Source organism: Anas platyrhynchos, chromosome 9 (assembly GCF_047663525.1).
Source record: "Anas platyrhynchos isolate ZD024472 breed Pekin duck chromosome 9, IASCAAS_PekinDuck_T2T, whole genome shotgun sequence".
In the NCBI taxonomy this organism is placed as follows: domain Eukaryota; kingdom Metazoa; phylum Chordata; class Aves; order Anseriformes; family Anatidae; genus Anas; species Anas platyrhynchos.
Genome location: NC_092595.1, coordinates 14293140 through 14311761, shown reverse-complemented (window position 1 = coordinate 14311761; position 18622 = coordinate 14293140). Strand labels below are relative to the sequence as shown.

Sequence of the window (18622 nt, the reverse complement as noted above, 5' to 3'; positions counted from 1 at the left end):
ATTTCTTAATATTACACATTCTACTTAGACAAAACTATTAAGGACAATAGAAAGCTGGAATGAAAGATGATGGGAGAAAATAAATGTAATGGCTTCTTAAATTAGAAGCCTATAGATTCTAGTGGATAATGACTGGGGTAGCACTAATGTAATACTTAATTTTGTGTTGTGTGTTTATGGTGACTGCGGTGCATGCAATACTAGAATGTTTTGCCACACTCAAATTGTATTTCACATAATTGAGCATCTTTCCTGCTTTTTTTCTTAATGTAGGGTTGAAGATGGGAGATATGCAATCAAGAAATTGAGGTTTAAAAGTTGGTGCTGAAGCCCTCATGCCTCCAACCAGGACTTTTCTTCTGAATGCTTTCAACACTTGGCTAAACACTACTAATTCCTGATCACTGAAGATTTTCCAGTGCTGCATATCTTACATCTTGGAACTCCAGCAGTTAGTCTTAAAGCAAATCCTGTTTTGTGGACTGTCTTGCAATTTTTTAGCTAATTATAATGATAAAAAGGGAGTATAAATTTATTCTGATCCATATCTAGTCAAATGCATGTTAAAACACAAAAACAAAGCTTGCTCAATCTACCTGCAGTGACTGATGCAAAAACCATCATATGCAAATCCAAAGGAACCGAGAAGTATTTTACAACTTGTATCACTAATGCACTGTTGTAATGTATGCAGGGTCTTAAAAGGTAGAATCATGAAAGTGAGTTTCTTTGTAGACCACCATAAGATACATTAGATAGTGCTTCAACCTTTTTGGGGTTGATGGAATTGCCAGTTTAAAAGGGGCACTTTTTTTTAGTGATATATTCTTTTCAAATTCAACTACGAAATTGGAGTGACTAGAATAAAAGCTGGAAAAGCTGTAGAAATCCCACACACAATTAGTTTACTTCATACCTTTTCACTTTCATTATATGAATTCAGTGTTATACAAATGTTCTTAAGGATCAGAATGAAATGATAAAGGTAATGCTGTGTGTGCCAGTAAATAAAGCAAACTTCCTTGAGGCAAAACTTGCTATTGGGAATAGTAGGAGGTGACATCACCTGCATAACAAATTGCATGTCCTGGGGAGATACATATCCAGTACTATCTTTCATATGATGCAAGATGTGTTAAAGTGAGACTGCCACACAGGCTGATAGAAAAACACTTTCTTCTAGTTCTCAGTTCAGGAAATCTGTGTTGTTTTTCCTAAACAATGTTGTAGTCAGTTAAAAACTTATGTGCAGTTGACCCAGCTTGCTTTCCTGAAATTTAAGAAATGCTAGATCTTTTTACTACAAACAGGAGGAGTTCAGCTGCATGTTGTCCCGAGGAAAGCTTGTGTGCCTGAGTATGTTAAAGGGGAACAAATCATTTTAACACAACTTCCTTGTTAGCTACTTGCAGTATGGACTGTAGATATGCTGTAATAGGGCTACCAGAATATAGAGGTTTCAGATAATTCATTTTTTTTCCTGAAAATATTTGTTATTGAAGTAGGAGCCATTCAGTGGTTACAGCATTTTGATGTATTTTCTTAGTGGTTTTTTTTTTTTTTTTTTTTTACTTCCTAAATTGCACTTGGAAGCATGTAAAATAAGACTGACTGCAGATTAGCAATTTCATTGCAATGAGTCATTTCTGATATTCTTTCTTGCAATTTCAATTTTTTTAAAAAGTACCTCAAAAAATGCTGTGGTGATAAAGGGCTAGCCTTAGAACCCATTTGTATTCCAAAATTCTTATGGGGAAGATTTTAAATTTTTTAATTTGAATGTTGCACATAAAATTAAGGTTTTTCTTAAACCTGCTTATGATTCCGGAAAGATGAGATTTTGTTTTGGAGACATTCTGCCTGCAATAAATTATGCAGTAAATGGTTATAAAATGTTATTCCCTACTAAGCGTTTACACAGAGGTGTATCAGGCTGTATCGTTCCTGTAGGTTAATTTCCATTCAGAAATGATTTTTTTTTTTATAAGTTCTGTATCTAGTTATTTTTTTTCTGGGGTGTTCTGCTCCTCTACAGACTTGGCGGGTACATCAGGGTAACATCAGTGCTGATTTAATGCTTCCATTCCAGTACTTTGCCCTGGTGGGATGCTTGTGAACCAGATAATCCGTTGGTGGGTAGAGCCTTCAGTAACTTTATTTTTTACAGTAAGCACTCTCCATTATTTTTTAAAAGTTTTTTTCCTTTTGTTTTATAAAATTTAGGATTATTTTGCAAGAATGACTGCCAGTGGACAGCCCCCTTATTTCTAATGCCTTTAACATAAATGATGTTGTTGAAATAAGTACTTTAAACCTTACTCATGAGCACTTAGAGCAGCTTAGGGACTTCCATATGTTTTTATATGGAGCAGAAAATTACCCCCAGACAACCCATTTGAATCTGTACTGCTTTGGTCAAGTCTGTTTAACAATTCCATTTGTGTTGTAGGTTTGCAGCTTTGATTAGTCAGGTGTGCCAGAGAGTACAGTGAACATTAACACAGGCCATTTGTTCAGTTTAGCTAGTAGAGTGTGACATTTTTGTTGTCTTAGCATGATTTTAACAAAGTTGAGGTGTGAACCAGTGCTATGTTGGGGAGAAGCTATAAAGAACAAGCTCAAAGCTTTGCTGTCTCCTGTCTCATCACCCTATAAATTAAAGCTTTGAAAATCCTAGGAGAGAACTTTTCATGAATGCTGCATTAGATAAATAGCTAAGGAATTAATATAACATCCTGTATATTTGCTCTAACTTCAGATTCCTAAATGTCATCTTGGAAGTGGTCTCTGTATAATATTCCATAACATTTGGGCAGTCTCACTTACTTGAGCACTTTTTTTTCTAAGTTGCATTACGGGATTCATCCACAAGGGGGAAACTTTGCCTTTTTTTAAAAAAAGGTACCACACCTTCCAGTTTTGATCAGTTACAGTCTGCTGGGAGGGTGGAGCATGTCTCCAGTAGTTTGATATGGGAATTAACCAAAAGCACAGTGCGGGGGGCTGGGCGGGGGGAATGGGAGGGGAATATGTGTATATATAACTATCTTAATGGTATTTTGTTGCAAATAGTAGAAAGCATGGATATAAAACTGTGGCGGGGGAAACTGTACAACGTTAAATAGGCGTTTACACAGTGAGGGTCTTATGAAACATTCTCTCCTGCTTTTTATATAACATTCCCTATTTAGAATTCCTTTATTAATAAATACGCAGTATGTGTTTGCACTAGAGCTCCTTGGAAAATGAAAAGAGCTAGTGCAGTAGAGACATTTCAGATCAAGCTTCTCTTTAAAAAACAACAAAAAAAAACTTTTATGGCAGCTTTATATGATTAAAAAAGTACTACTTTGAACCTGGAACTGAAGATAACTTGCAGCAATAACAGAGAGAAGTCCAAGATAGTGTTTTGTTTTGTTTTTAATTCAAATTTCAGGTGTTGAATTTAGATAAAGTATTTTTTAAAGACTGAGGTATTCCCTATGTCAGTAATAACTGATGAAATGTCTTTTAAATGTAGCAGCAGCAAAATAAAAATGGCTAGTAATTGGCACCTACAACTTGTAGCCCTAGTCAGTGGTGTGGTGGTTATTAACCGAACGATAAGAAGGAGAACAGAGAGCTTACTACTAGATCTTGCCTATGCTTGTTGTAACCATCTCCTGTTTGAAGTTTCTAGGAGACGTACAGGAATGCTGTTGATGAAAGCTTCTTTTTGAGTGTACTATGCAAGTAAAATGCTTAGATGCAGTGATAGATGCAAAAAAACAAAACACCTTTATTGTAGTTGAAGTCCTTCCTCATATCACTTCATCCACTGGAGGAAAAAACAAACAAACAAAAAAACCTGTAAGTACCACAATGTCTTAGTGTTGTCTGAGGATATTTCATGGTACAGAGTTGTATACCAGGGTACTCAGTGTTGACTATTCTTCATGGAGTGTTCAGGCTTCACTTCTACTTGGGTAGTAGCTTCTTAAGGTATCTGAGCAAGAAATGGTCAGAGTTAGCTTGGAATCACTCCCCAGTGCTTAAGCACAGTATTATACACCGTTCATTTGGGTTTAGAACATATTTTTGCTTGAATAGGTAAGCACAGCAATCTGATACCACCACTTAACTCTAGGCTTAGAGTCATACCAGAGAATAGTGAATACCATGTATGTGAAACTCCCGTGTTTGGAACATGAAAAATAGTAATGCTTCAGCTAGAACTCGGGGGAAAGAGGGCAGATGGATGCTGTAGTTGTGAAATTGTAATTTGCAGTTGCCCAGGATGTGGTTTGTGCTGTAGTTGGTAGGAAATAGGCATGATCCATGTCCGGTCTTCTCCAGCAGGTGTCACTGGCTGACCTTAGCAGTTGCAGAGGATCAAAAGCAATCGATTAATCCTCATGTTGAAATGTTTGTGAACACTTGTTCAAAAGACATAAAGATTTAAGCTCATTAAGGTTGTTTCTCCTATAAAGTGTTAGCTTTCTAATACTATATCAACTCTAAGCTTCTTGCAGAAACCCTAAGATTTGATGAGGTAAATGCTAATTAAAAGGAACAACTGCAGCAAAGTTAGAATTGTTTTGTGTATCAAGTCTCACAAAGGATAAAGATCTTTCAGAAGTAGTGAGGACTCTTTCAGCAGTCTGTGTGCACCTCTGTTTAGGGGGCATGTTGAGAGAAAGTAAGGTGTGTTTTGCAGAGGGAAGAGAGGGAAGAGGAACAGCGTTTATCTGGGGAAGAGGAAACCTTTTCTTTTGTATGTTGAATACAACACTTAAACATCTAATTCCAGAGGTCGTAAGGGTCCATTTGTGATTTAAAAAATAAAATCTAAACAATCTATGGGCTCTGAAGTTTCAACATCAAGAAAGTAAACATGACTTTTTGAAACTGTTGTGACTTTTGGGCACTTAGCAGGCAAACTGGGAAAGCTTTTTTAGCTGGCTGCTGTACAGACTTGTTATAAGTAGAATGGATTTGTTAGTGTTGTGTTCTTTTGTTTTGTTTTTGGTTTTGTTTTTTTTTAAATTGTAATGCTATTATTGGCTGCCCTCATGTCTAAGACTTGGAAAGGTGAGTGCATGCAATGGAAGTACAAGAGGCCCCAGTAATAGTTCTCCATGTTTGTTATGAAATAGACACAGGTTTCCTTTTTATGACTTTTTTTAAAACTGTCTTACGAACAGTTGTATTGGTACTTTTTTTTTTTTTTTTTTTTTTTTTTTTTAAGTTTAGGTCAATGTTGTCTTCCAACATAAGTTTTAAGGCATCACTCACTCCTGCATTGAACTATTGCATCAACACAAAGAGTGGAGATTCCATTCTGAGCCAGTTCAATTGTGAAAATTCATACTTTTTTTTTATTTTTATGCAATTCAATGAGTAGATGAGCTCAGATTTAAATTCTTAAAAGCACGTTTATTGTAACAAGAATTGTTATGTATTAATACTTCAGTTTTCAATAAAGATTGACTTGTGTTGCTTATTGTGGGGTCTTGATTTTTGTTTTTTTTACTGCCTTTGACATGATCCACTTAGAAAAGATTCTGTTGCTGGTTAGCAGTATGTTATATTGAAGCTCTCTTTAAACTAATGAAATCTGGTGATTGATCAAAATAGAGTAAAATATGGAAGTAAGGTGTTTTCTCAGATTTCTTGATGACTAACAAAACAGAGTAGTGAGAAGAAAATGGAACAGATGTAAAATTTCACAATGTTTAACATTTGCTTCATACTCAGTCACTGCTGTCTCAGAGATGACAAATCTTGAGCAGCAAGTTGTTCTAAGTCAGTATTTGGAGTAGCCCCAGAAGCAAAAGAATGAGTAGGTGTAAGGTGTGGGTAATCACCCTTTCTTTAGAGGATGGGTTAATTGAAACAACGCTATGTTAAAGTAGAAGTGTCAGTCTTTGGGGAGGGGGGGAGATGGAAGCTATAATGTTTGAACTAACCAGCTATTTTTATTTATTATAGGTCTCCAAAAATAACATACCTAGTAACATTGCTGTGAAAAGCAACGCATGTGGAAGAGGAAGGAATCATGTTAATAACTGCATCAAACTGCTGAGAAAGTGTTCAGATTTTTTTGAGATTATTTCTACAGGTGATTTTTGCAAGTAGTCAAGTAGTTCAGCATCTAAAATTGTGGCTGAGTATAAATTTGAGTTTGTTTTACCTCAAGTTACTTGCAGGTCAGTTATCCTGGGATCACTTTTTTGCACAAAGATGGTTTTTCAGGTCATTGGAGCTGCTGCTGGCATCGGGGAGGATATAAACAGGGGAATACTCTTCAACAGTGGTGATCATTCCTGGGTTAGAAGGGCCCTGGGATAGCTGTTCTTATGGTGGTCAGTGGTGGAGAACTACTTCATACTGTATCTAATGCTCATAAGGACATGATACCAAACTTTGCAGTTGGGGTGGGTTGGACGGGAAGGTGTTCTCCATGGCCTTTTTGTTGTGATTCAAATGTGTCTGTGGGACTGCCAAAATAGTAGGTCAGTCCTGGTTGTCTTTTTTTCCCCTACCAGTTTCCTTTCATAATGACGTTCTGATGCGTATTGCTCTCCTCCTTACTTGCTTGTTAAATATTCACTATGAAGATACATTACTGACAAGGACTGCCCTTGTTGCAGAGGCAATTTTAAACATACGATAATAGCCAAAGCCCCTTCCAGAAAAAGCAACTGCTCAGATCGTCAGAAATAAAGGTAGGACTTCTGAACTTCAAGTTTTCCTGTAACTTTTCTGTCCTTATAATTAATCCTATAACTAAGGACAGAAGGAAAGTTGGCTTTTTATGCTATTACATTTTAAATTCCATGACTCACTGGAGCCGCATACTGATCAGTGCTGGTGTGCAGGACAGCAGTTTTGCATTACATACATACAATGTCTGTCTTGTGCAGGAAGAGTTAGTTGCTCTGTGGATTTTATTTTAGAACCCAGTTAGGCTGTTAACTATCCATCCTAGAATAGAATATAAGGGGTTCCATGTGATGACAAGGGGGGGAAGAAATGTACGACAATAAGAGGTCTTTGGTAGCTACAGGAAGCAATTTTGTCGGTGTCACGGACGGATCGCATGCCTGCGTTGTGGAGGCTGCTGATCCCCACATGGATGAGTAAGCCACAGACGGAGATGTAGCTGGACTTAAAGATATTCCAAGTGCTAGCCTGACAGGGAAAATACCTGGCACCAAGCAGCCTAATGGTGAGCTTAAATTAATACAGTTAAATCTTCATTTTGGGGGTGAAGCACTATTGTGTAGTGCTTCACAATAGCTTGTTGTTTGTTTTTTGTTTGTTTGTTTTGATAAAGGTACTGGACAAATTGGTGCTTCAGAATGAGGGAGGGGAACACATCTTTCCACAGTTCTGCTTTACCAGCCTTATTGTAAGAAATATGAAACTATAAGGTCGAGATGAAGTGCTGTATCTTCTTTAAATGCAAGAATGCTAATGTGCCTGAAGTAGGAGCTAAGGTTTTTCTTGATGGTATGATTTTGGTAACAAGAAGCCAAAAAAAAACAACTTACTGGGGCTAGGTAATGGATGTTCAGGCAGGCTGTAGCTTCAAAGAAAAAGGAAGCAGCAGCTGTGGAAAGATGAAACTATAGTTACAGCCACATTTGCTTTGGTAGATATAAAGGCTTTTATCGTATACGCAGTGGTTAATGTGTTATGGGAAGATTATAGAATTAGTCAGGAATAAAGTTGATAGCTCGTTTATTTCCCATCTCACAAATGTATATGTAAACAGTCACACACAAAGGTATACAAGTCTGGGTTACATATCACAGGTATTTCATTTGCACGGGCTGTAAAACAGGGAGCTGCTTTGGTAGCAAAGTTGTGCAAAAGAGAAGCTCACTATGCAGAGAAGAGTGGAGTAGTTGCAGGGAGGAAAATGACAAAGGTACGCAGTAAGAACAAACAGCCTACAGTTTCACTGTTAACCACCAGCATTGCCAAAGCCATGGGATTTAATAATGTAGTCTGTTAAGGAACGATGGGAGACATGGTGAGAAATGAAACGTGGTGTGAGGTGTTAATCCCAAGGCAGGGCAAGCGGCGATTGCTGCATGGTCCAGAAGGACAGTGCTTTGGCCTCTTATGAGCCTGAAATACGCAGCTGTGACTATGAAAGCAATCCAGGTTGCTGCTGTTCTTGAGCACACAGGGGGCCATCCTCCTACCCCACCCTGATCTCCGTGCATCACTGAGCAGAAAGATGCTGCTGCTGTGTCCTATTTGAGTGTCTTTTTGCACTAGTGTAGTTCTGAAATGAGCTGCATTGATTTGTCTCCACTGCTTCGTAGATTAATTCCCTCCTCTGCACTGTCAAAGTAAATGAACAAAACTACACCTTCAGTAGCTTCAAATGAGCTGGAAACACTTCAATTTTGTTCAGTTTACTTCTGTCCATTACCAGAGTTTTTACTTTTTTTAACCCTTTACTTACCTGAAGACCTGATCCTACAGCTTTGCTTAGGCTGGGAGCTCTGGGGGCAGGGATTTTCTACTGGTAGGCTGCTGTACAGGACATTGTAGTGGAGCTCTTACCAAACTGATGTGGTGCTGCCACTCATCAATAGCAGCAGCAGGTCCTGTTAGCTTGAGCAGAAAACTTGAGTAGCCACAGGTGCAGGCTGAGGCTCCAGCAGCTGAATGAAGTCTGGGTAGCTCCAGTCCTCAGGCTTTTGGAGTTACCGCAGTACCGTATTTGCTGTGGTAACAGCAAGTGCCATACCCCTCGTTAGCAGGCAGATGGCTAAACTTGAAGACCGTTTCAGTAATAGCAATAAAATGAGAAATGAGGACTTGCTGGAAGCTGTACCATGTCTCAGATCCTGACAAAGTTCTTAAGCAGTCTGTGTAGCAAGTGGTATGATACTTTTTCAAAACACTGATAATTTAAAAATCACTGCTGTGTGGATATAATTGATTCTGCTGCTACACAAAGATATTCTTCTGCTACAGTAAATCTGGAGGAGCACAGCCTGATATTTTGATTTATATTGCAAAATATGAAAGACCTTTTCATTAAGAAAAGCTAATTTCTGTCATTCTGGCATCCTAAGAAATGTGGCGGTTTCAGTCTGAAGCCAGGATTCCTTTGGGATATCTGTTACTCGTAAATGCTTCAATTCTCAGTTGTTCTGATTTAATGATGTGGAAGCCTGGCTGGTGGATATTTGCAGGAAGCTGTTCAGACACCCAGCTGCAGGCGGTTTCTGCATTGTAAGCTTCTGGGTGGCAGGCTGTGAAGTGCTGGCTTCACAGAGCAGTATCCTGGGCAGCTGGAATTACCTGTGGTGAGGTGATGGATGAGGCCAAACACAAGCAGGACTCTTCAGCAACCTGCACCCCACAGCTCTTCAGGTAAAGGGTTAAATGGGGAAGATCTTAAAGGTTTCTTCACGGGAATATTTAGCTCTGGGCACTGATCTTTTCAATATTTAGATTAGGTTCAAAGATGGCTTATACTGGTCTCGATGCTATCAAGACTTGAAGCATAAGCAATTTTCCAGTGTATCCATCCACGTTTTCTGACTCGGTTATTCCAGAGTAATAATATAGAGATTACTTTTTTTTCTTTTCCCAGAGCAAAAGTTAGATTATTTAGCAGCCACTGGTTCTCTTTGATTGATAATTTCAGCAAATCATTCTTGTGACTGGTTCACAAAAGTCTGTGTCTTGTCTGAGTGAAATCTAGGCAGATTTTACTCAATAGGAAATGTGGCTGTTTTTCACAAGAATTTTCTAAACACATAGCTACAGGAGGGGAGGGGGCAGACTGCCAGAAACAAATGAAAACACGAAACCACACTTGGATCAGATCTTGTCCTCTTCTTGTACCTAAATGCAGAAGTATTTTTTTAGCAGTTAGGTTCTACCCTGAAGTCATGAATTGAGTGGTTGCTGTGCAAACTCACAGTAGGCGCTTTAAGTGGTGTTAGCTTTTTGTTTGTTTGATTTTGTTTGTTCTTTTCATGAAAATCCTTACTTCTGGTCAGGTAGAAGGCTCACTTTTGAGAGGAGGAGAGGTGGGTAATGAAGTTTTGTGTCTCTGCTTCGTTGTGCTTTACATGGACTTCTCTTGTGCGTCTGAGATTGTTCTGTCTGGTAAGCTCTGAAAGCTTGACGAAAGTTGCACTTGACCTGTTGCTCATATGCCAGAAAAACCCTTATGATGAGTTTAGGAAGACCCACAAGGTCATCATTTAATGTGCACACATACAGGCTTTCTATCCTACATACACATTCTCCCTGATAATTTTAACTAACAGTACAAATGCTGAATAATGCCGTTTAAAATCCAGATGAAAGATGTAAAGGAGGGAAATAGTGCTGGTTAGTCTGTTACCACTTTATAGCATATGTACATTTTACCATTTCTTTATTTAGGAGAGGAGATGATTTCTGAGTGCCTAATCACTTAAAAATCAGTGGAGGTCATACGTGCACGATCTGATACAGGGGTTGGTTGGGTTTTGTGGTTTCTGAGGCAGGAAGTGGTGCTGGGTAGAAATTAAAGGATGTCATTTCTTGATGAAATCTTGTTCAGATGTACACTCTGTTACCTTGATGTGGGTGTGTGGTTACATTGAGCAAACTGAGTTTGATTCTTACCTGTTTAGTAATGCTGTAACTCCACCTGCTATGTTACAAGGTTTCCACTCTTTCAGTGCAATCAACTTTTATACCTGATTTCAGTCTTGCATAGGGAATCAGATCCTAGCTCCAAGTGTTTCTTACAAGGCTAGGATCCCATCCGAAGACACTTAATAAGAATATTTACTGATGAACAGTCAAGTAGAGGACGCGTTTTCCTCTACCAGAAGTAAAGAGCTTTTCTTCTATTGGGATACTGTTTGGCCAGAGAAGTCTGTTTTGGCACTTAACAAAAATTTCTATAAAGTTTCTCAATATAAATCATTTGTGTGAATTAATCATATATGAAATAACTTCTGGAAGAGATGGTAAGTAACCTGCTAACTTAACTCAATGCAGATTTACAGTTCAGCGTACTGATACAGAGATAATAGTAGTCAGCTCTTATGTATGTTCACTGTGGGGAGGGGTTTTTTAAATTTTTTTTAATTGCAACAAAAAGCTGCAGAAAATCAGGGTACTGGTTTCTGTGCCAGTCTCATCCCACTTTCATTGAGTAGAATAGATCAGGATTTGTACTGGAGTAACTTCAGTGTAGACTTAAAGCTGAGTGTCTATATAAAGCAAAATACAAATTAAAAACAGATCGGAAGTTGCAACAAGAGAACTTCAAAGAGGTGTGATAACCTTTTGCAGACTGTGGATGGTGACGTGCTGGACAGGGACACAGTTTTTGGGGAATCACCATCCTTGGAACACAGTCAGATAGCAGCGTGACAAGACTGCGCGTGACCTGATGCAGCTTCACAGTAAGTCTTATTCTGAGGGTGTGTGCACACATGTATGTTGTTGGGGGGGGACTTGTGATAAGTAAAATCCCAACACCTCTTCTGGCCTGGGTTAGTCTAGGTCAATGCAGCATCCCCCCCCCATACTACAGTGCTCATAGGCTCAGAGAATTGATCCCTTCTGTGTCAACACTTTCTCTTCCTGGCCAATCAAAACAGACACATGGATAATGAAAGGAGGGGTGCACACACTTAGGGTAAACACAAACAAAATGATTGCTTTCTGTTACTGATGCTTTCTGTAAGGCTGACTCTGTTCTGGTTGTTGCAATGCAGCAAGGGTAATCATTTAGTATGCAGGATGATGTGAAATCTGAATGGTGTATTGCTCTGCTCAGCACTTCTGGGGAATAAAGCTTACGCTGGTGAGTCAGGGAGTGATGGGTGCCTGCCCCCCAAAAAGGAAGCGTGCCTGTGCAAAGGCTTAGGCTGCTGGCGGGTAACTGTGAGCTGGTGCTGTGCTAACACTGGGTCTGGGGTGTGCAGGTGACATCCCTGAGGGCCGGGGGTGTGGGGGGTCAGCTCGGTAGTGCTTCTGAGCTACCAGAGGGGCAGTGCTGGAGGCTGGTCTTCATGCCTGGAGCCTACAGCGTTTATCAGCGGGTGAGCTGTGGCCAGCTGGCACCTGAACTAGTGTTTAGATTGGGTGTAGGAGGTGGAGGGCCCAAACAGTGCACTGCTTGAGGCACGCAAAGCAGTCAGACTGTGTATGGCTAGGACATGGTGCTGTAAATTATGCTGATGGGCAAGATGAAGCAGTGGGGGAGGGGGGGGGGCCTTACCTTAGTGCTTTCTGACAGAATTGGTTTTTTTTGGTTTTGATTTTTTCCCCCATTGAGGTCTTGATGCCTCTTCCCCTCAAGTGAACAAAACTTCTGCTGCTTATCTCAGGTGGCACAGTGCAGCTGGCAGCCGGTCCTGTTGGCTGCTGCTGCTGGAGAAGCCCAGCCAGGGCTCGTGGGCTGCATGGGTTCAACGAGCTAGAGGCATTGCTGTGGGAAGAGCACTGCGAGGCTGGTAATGCAGCTGCAGCACATAATAGCGAGCTGATTTTTGTTTCCCTTCCATGTTTTAGTGATGTGTGCCTGGTTGTTCAGTGTTCAAAGGCCATTCCTGCAAGCGTCCCAGTGGCTTGGTTTCCTGACTGCTGCATGCCACCAGAGATAATTTTTTTTGACAATTTGGGGTTCCTGTTGCCATTCTCTAGAGGACTGTATTGAGTGGTGATGACACATTGGGCTCTGCCTTGGCTAGGAGCATGGGCTGTGCGTTTTCCCAGGAACAGTGGCAGGTGTGGCACAGGCTGTGCCAGGTCCAGGAGAAATTGCTGGTTTCTCTCAGGACTGTTTCTTAATTCACTGATCTTGCTGTTCCTCTTTAATTCCCTGTTGCTCAGAGGAGGCTTCAGCACCCCCTGCAGCTTTTTTCATGTTTGCTTGACTTTTTTCCCTTTAAGTAACTAGCAGGCAGTTGGGACTCAGCTGCTGGTGCAGCCAATGACTTGCTCACCTTGAGCAGTGTTTTGAGTGACCAGTACCTCTCTGGTGCTGTATCTCACTTCCACCAGCCTGCCATCCAAAAGATGGCTTCACTGAGGGAAGCCTGCAAGTGCTTCTCCACTGATTAGCAGTCACTTGTTAAGTTGCAAGAGGAAAATCTCCACAATTATTTTGAAGAGAAACAAGTTTACACAGATAAGACATGTCAGACACAAACACAGGCTGAGCTTTACTTTTACAAGTTTCTTTATGAAATTATATAGCCCCTGGTCTGGGGAGAAGATATAGTGCAAGAATGACTTTGTACATGCTACTGAATGCAGATATCCCTGGATGACCAGACTTTGGTCAGCTACAGCATTAACAAACACTGGACTTCTGAGCTCTGCAGGCAGTTAGTGCTCGCTCAAATAGCATCGTGTTGGAACATGGGGGTGTCTTCCTTCCAATGTCTCCTAAGCTAAGAAATTCAGTCAGTATGGCTTCTAACTCTCACTATGGTAAGGCAAATCTTTCCTTTTGCTAACCAAGGTTTAAATTTATTTTTTCTTGGCCACAGTTTGAAAACTGGGTACCTAAAGTGAGGCTTTTAGTGCTAAGTCTTGGCCTTTTGCAATTAGCCTTGGGTTTGATTTTGCTTTGTTTTTTGAAGGTGTCAAAACCCTGTAATAATACCCCTTGAATTGAGGGTCTGTAGAAGTTTGCATAACTATCGTGGTTTTAGTTTGTCAGTGTCAAACTGCAGACTGACTTCTGGGAGCTAGGTTTGCAAATATTGACCTTTTGTTATTTAAAAAATAAAAACAGACAAAACAGGCATAAAGTTAACAACATCTGACAAGAACAATTACAGACTTACAAAATACACAGTTCTGGTTTATACCATAAATAAACACATTACAAACAGTGAGCATTTTCATTGGCCAGGAAATATGGCAGAATGATAAAAGATAGTCTAAGGAATTGATGGTATTAATTTAGGCACATTTTTCTCTAACTTATAATAACAAACCCTCTAGAGAGATTCTTGACCTTTACTCATGCTGCAGGTTGATTGGCACCATTTAATGAACTATGTTGTTCATCAGTGTTGTTGAATTAAAGGAAAGAGAAAAGGGTCACAGTGTAATACTCACTGTTGTCTTGTCTGAGTGCCAGCAAAGGCTAACTGAATTAGAAGTGTGTAGGAAGATCATGTCCTTGATCAGAAAGGTGGGGAATGGGGAATGGGCAGAGAATGGAAGGGATTTTTCTTCCCTGGAAAATGTATGTCAGCGACACTGAGCTGTTGTTCTGAGCATGTCAGTGGACGAGGAGCCAGTAGGTTTAACAGCTGCCATCCCCTCTCTGACCGCTGCCAGGCAGCAGTAGTGTTCACAGCAGAAAGGAGTGATGCAGTGTACAGCTGACAGGCAAAATCTTTCCAGATGAAACACATCAGGTTCCATTCTGTGATCTCTTCCTGGAAGTTTGTCGCGGGTGCTGTGCAAGGCTGGCTCGATGCACAAATGCACGTGTGCAAGCACACACGCAGTGTCTCACCTCGGAGCCAGGTCAGTTGGTCTGCAAAATAAATAGAGAAGGCAGGAGCACATGTGCCATCCTCTGTAAACAAAGGATTGGAAGAACCTGGGCTCCACCTCCTAGGACTGATGGATAAAGTGCTTTCTCAGAAGGGGTTCAGGCACAAACATGGGGCTGTCCTTATTTCCGGAAGGGTGTCAGCCTGCTGATGTTCTGCCAGAAGTTCGAGGGCTTGCGCTTGGGCTCTGCCAGCATGAAGACTTGCTGCTGAGGGAGTGTAGTAGGCAAGGTGGGATGCTTCTGACGCATCAGGAAGTCGTAGTATGGCCTGGTGACAGCTGATGGCAAGGAAATAAGTGAAGCGTGTTACTTGAGCACAGTTCTTTCCATACACCCTGCCCCATCCCTGTTAAAGCTGCAGGGGAACAAATGTGGTTTCCCTCAGCTTACCCCTTATTTCAGCACTGCCTTTTAGGATTAGGGTTGGTGCTGTGGAAGCCCTAGAGCATACCCTGTCAGGCATACCCTGACAGTGTTCTGTCAAGGGTACAATGCAGCTAAATGGCTGTAAACTCTGTTTGTGGCCATATCTTAGTTCTGGCTTGTTTTGAAGTGTAGCCAAGCTTTCTTACTGGGGACTCAGCTGGGATCCTACTGCTGGCTGTTGCCACCACGAGGAATTGGTTGACTCTCTGTGGCCTAAAGGAAAGCAAATGACATCTCTTCTTCTGGAGATAAAGGGGGATGGAGGCATCACAAAAAAGGGTGGCAGGAAGCCTTAGGTGATAGTGCTGCAGGCACAGGAACTGCCTGTTCTGTTGCTTGCATTCACACTCCTCTGGCCACTTAGTTTTTATTTATTTATTTATTTTAACAGCACTGTTAATGAGCATGCCATCTGCTCATGGGATTCTGCCAAAATAGCAAGCTTTAATGCATTTGCCACAGGCAGGACAAGTCGGCGCTGCAGTAGCCTTTACGACCCTCTGCATCTTAGGAATCATTACAAAATTTCATCTTGTCTCTTCACAAAGAGAATGTCATACTGTTTGGAGAGCCTGGCATCTATGGTGACTCTGTGAGCTAGCCTTAGAACAGGGCTTGTGCTTAGCTGTGGGTTCAGGTTCAGCACTCGGTGATCAGGTGCAGAGCAGGTCTCCTGTAGTCTGGAATAATTTCCTGACTCCAGCTGTCTGAATCAGCCAGGAACTGTACTGCACAGTGTTACACTGGAGTTCACCATCTGGCCTACTCAAGGGTTTGTTAACACCACTCATTGAAAATAGTCCCAGATGGGTTTATTCAGAGAGGTCACGTGATAGTGGTAAGTCACTAACACCAACCGTTAAAACTTCATTTCACCAGCATCTTTTGCTACACATCAATGAAGTTTTAGCAAGAAAAATGTTCTACTGAACCAGATGACCCACATCTGAGCTCTGTAAACACAGTTTAAAAAAAAAGCATTTTTTTCTGTGTCCGGATGAAGTGCTCCTTTCTTTATGATGCTGTTTCAAAGCTTAATGCCATGAATACTTAGTTCAAGTCAAATAGGAGAGAAGTGTAGTGGCCATATAAAGAGAAGTACTTATCAGCTGGATCTAATACAGTCTTAGGGCTTAGAGGTACCAGGACTTCTTTGCAGTGTTTAGCTCTGGAGTCCTAGCTGGAAAAGATATGCCTAGAAGAAATCTAGCAGAACAATGCTGGTATGAATGACAAAGAATGTTTGCCATTTATTAGAAAGAACAAGCAATTGTGATCTGCAGCAAGGAAAATTAAATGTCAGGGAAACTCTGAAAGAAACTGCAGAGGGATTACAAAGTCAGCTGATTTTATATTAGGCAGCTCTTGGATGCTGTATGTTCATCTGAACATGGCCTTCAGTCTCACTGACGGATTCTGCTGTTAAGGGTAAGACAGCTTAATTTTTACTGTTCTTCATCTTTGGTGGTAATTATTTAGTTTTCTATATAGAGCTCCAAGCTGGGAATGATCACTTGTCTAAGTTGCTCGTTATCTAGCTGTTTGACAACCCTCTCTACCTTTACCTGACCATGAGAACGCAAACTGAAGCACTTTAACATGGGAAGAGGTATCTCACCAACTTAAGGCTTAAACAAAAAAGGCAATGCTCTCAGAGGTGGTGGCTTAAGCACTAGTACTGTAGTCCATAAACACCACTACCACTCCCGAGCCTGCAGTTCTAGCAGCATTTATAAGTTCAGGAATGACTCACCTTTAGGCTTCCCGGTGTGGTGCTGCTTGCTGGCATTCAGCATTGCTTGCTTTTTCTGCACCTCCGTTATTGAAAAACCTGGAGAATAAAAGAGAGACCGTCAGCAGCAGGTCATCCAGTTGTATTTCATGGGAGCACACTTGCATAGACATTAAAAGAAACAGTGAAGCTGGAAAGTGCCTGAGGTGGGAGGTCACAATCTAAAATTACTCCCAGAGCTGGCTGGGGCACATACTGCTCCCCCCCGGCCTGGTCCTTACCTCTCAGGCAATGCTTACTGCCTACCAGTGCCCCCACCCCTCCCCACCAGCTGACAAAGCCAGTCCAGACCTTTTGTGGCTCAGATCTCACATCTGAACTATTTGGACAAAAAAATGAAAACCCTCTCTCACAATGCGATCTTTTGACTGAATGTGTTTTGCACAGATGCTGCCACGTCAGGCGCTCATGATATCTTGCACAATAATTGATGCTCTATGTAATACATTGCCTATTTTGTCAGCCCTGCCTGAACTCATTAAAGACATCAAGGTCTCAGAGGACTTCCTGCAGTATCTGAGCATTGTGGTTTGTATTTCAAATTGCACAAATTCATGCAGTGCATTCTAGTCAGCAGCCCAGAGCTGGCCTAGAGCATGCTTTGGCTTCCTGTCAAAAAAATAAAATAAAAAACATACCCCTGTGTTACAGCATTGCTTTCTGCATACCTGTTTCCTGGTCGAGCTGAACCTGTCTCCTTTCATTCTCAAAGGCCTTCAGCCAGCGCTGTTTCTGCTCGGGCTTTTTTGCACAAAATAAGTGGACTTCCTCAGTGTTGCGGCAGTGTAATTTAAATGCATTTTTCACACTGATACTGAAGTCCTTGTCCTTTCCATCTTCTACATCCAGGATTTCCATATCATCCATGTTGATCCGACTTTTATAGTACAAGATGTCCCGACGCAGAAGGTCCTGTAAGAAAGGTCACACAGTCATACAAATTTTTCTTCTACATGAAAGCTTCTGAATGGGATACAAATCTCATGTGGAAGTGCAGTTGAAAAAAGAACAGATTTAAAAGAATGAGAGCGTCAGTGCTGATACTCGAGTTGCATAAAATAAACCCACACACTAATCCTAGAAGCAGTTCAGTGTGCTCCTACAGCTCTCTTGCTACAAGATTTTGGCTAGCAGTTGGCTTATTGCTCTGGTCAGGTGTACAGAACACCAGGATGCCAGAAAAAAGACTGCCCTGAGTGTACCTAAATCTGTGCAAGAAGCATATACACTGCAAACAGAATTAAGTATTACAGAAACAGACAGGTAGAGAACAACTGGAAATGAACTGAGGGAGATGATTCATTTTTCAGCATTGTAACAGAACTTGGATTTATCTACTCAAGTTTACCTTCTTGCAGCAGACAAGCTGGTGATCGAAGAGGAAGAACATCCTCTGTTGGCTCTTGGCTTGAGGATGGGAGATTTTGGCTAGTTCCCCAGAATAGATGAGTTCTGAGCTTTTGACTAGCACATCTTCACCCTGAGAAGTAAGAGCAGTAAAAGAAGTCTGGTCTGTGCCATCCAAAAACAAGAGAGAAGAAATAAGCCCATGGTCTCACAGGAGAACCTCAGAGTGGTTGTGTAGCCTGAAGCCCTGCTGGTGAAACACTCTTCCAGGAATGAGAGGGAGCCTCTGTGATAGAGAAGAAGCCTTGTTGCATCATGGAGGATGCTGTGCCCTTCAGTTCCCAGGGAATGGGAACTGAATTGGAATAGAACAATAGTGTGTTAAATGAATTTTTTCCTTTTCTAGGGAGTCTGCTTAGGGCAGCTGGTACATCCCTGACATTAAAGGAATCATGTAAGGAGGTAGCTTAGAATATAGCCTGACTTCCTTTGGTGGGAGAGGGAGTGGTTTT

The 18622-nt window shown here is 41.1% G+C and overlaps 2 protein-coding genes across 6 annotated transcripts in view; one reads left to right on the top strand and one right to left on the bottom strand.

Moving 5' to 3' along the window:
* FAM168B (family with sequence similarity 168 member B) overlaps nt 1-5482 on the top strand; it is a 72995-nt gene extending 67513 nt beyond the window's left edge. For both annotated transcript variants that reach the window (XM_038183940.2, XM_027464496.3), the window contains one exon: nt 274-5482. The gene's annotated coding sequence lies outside the window, so the exon portion shown is untranslated. The remainder of the gene's footprint in view (nt 1-273) is intronic.
* Nucleotides 5483-13166: 7684 nt separating this feature from the next.
* ARHGEF4 (Rho guanine nucleotide exchange factor 4) overlaps nt 13167-18622 on the bottom strand; it is a 206113-nt gene continuing 200657 nt past the window's right edge. For all 4 annotated transcript variants that reach the window (XM_005014360.6, XM_072042431.1, XM_021268761.4 and 1 more), the window contains 4 exons: nt 18112-18243; nt 17432-17675; nt 16725-16802; nt 13167-14823 (listed from right to left, as the gene is read on the bottom strand). In XM_005014360.6, the coding sequence (XP_005014417.6) occupies nt 14666-14823; nt 16725-16802; nt 17432-17675; nt 18112-18243 (612 nt within the window). In that variant the 3' untranslated portion in view covers nt 13167-14665. The remainder of the gene's footprint in view (nt 14824-16724; nt 16803-17431; nt 17676-18111; nt 18244-18622) is intronic.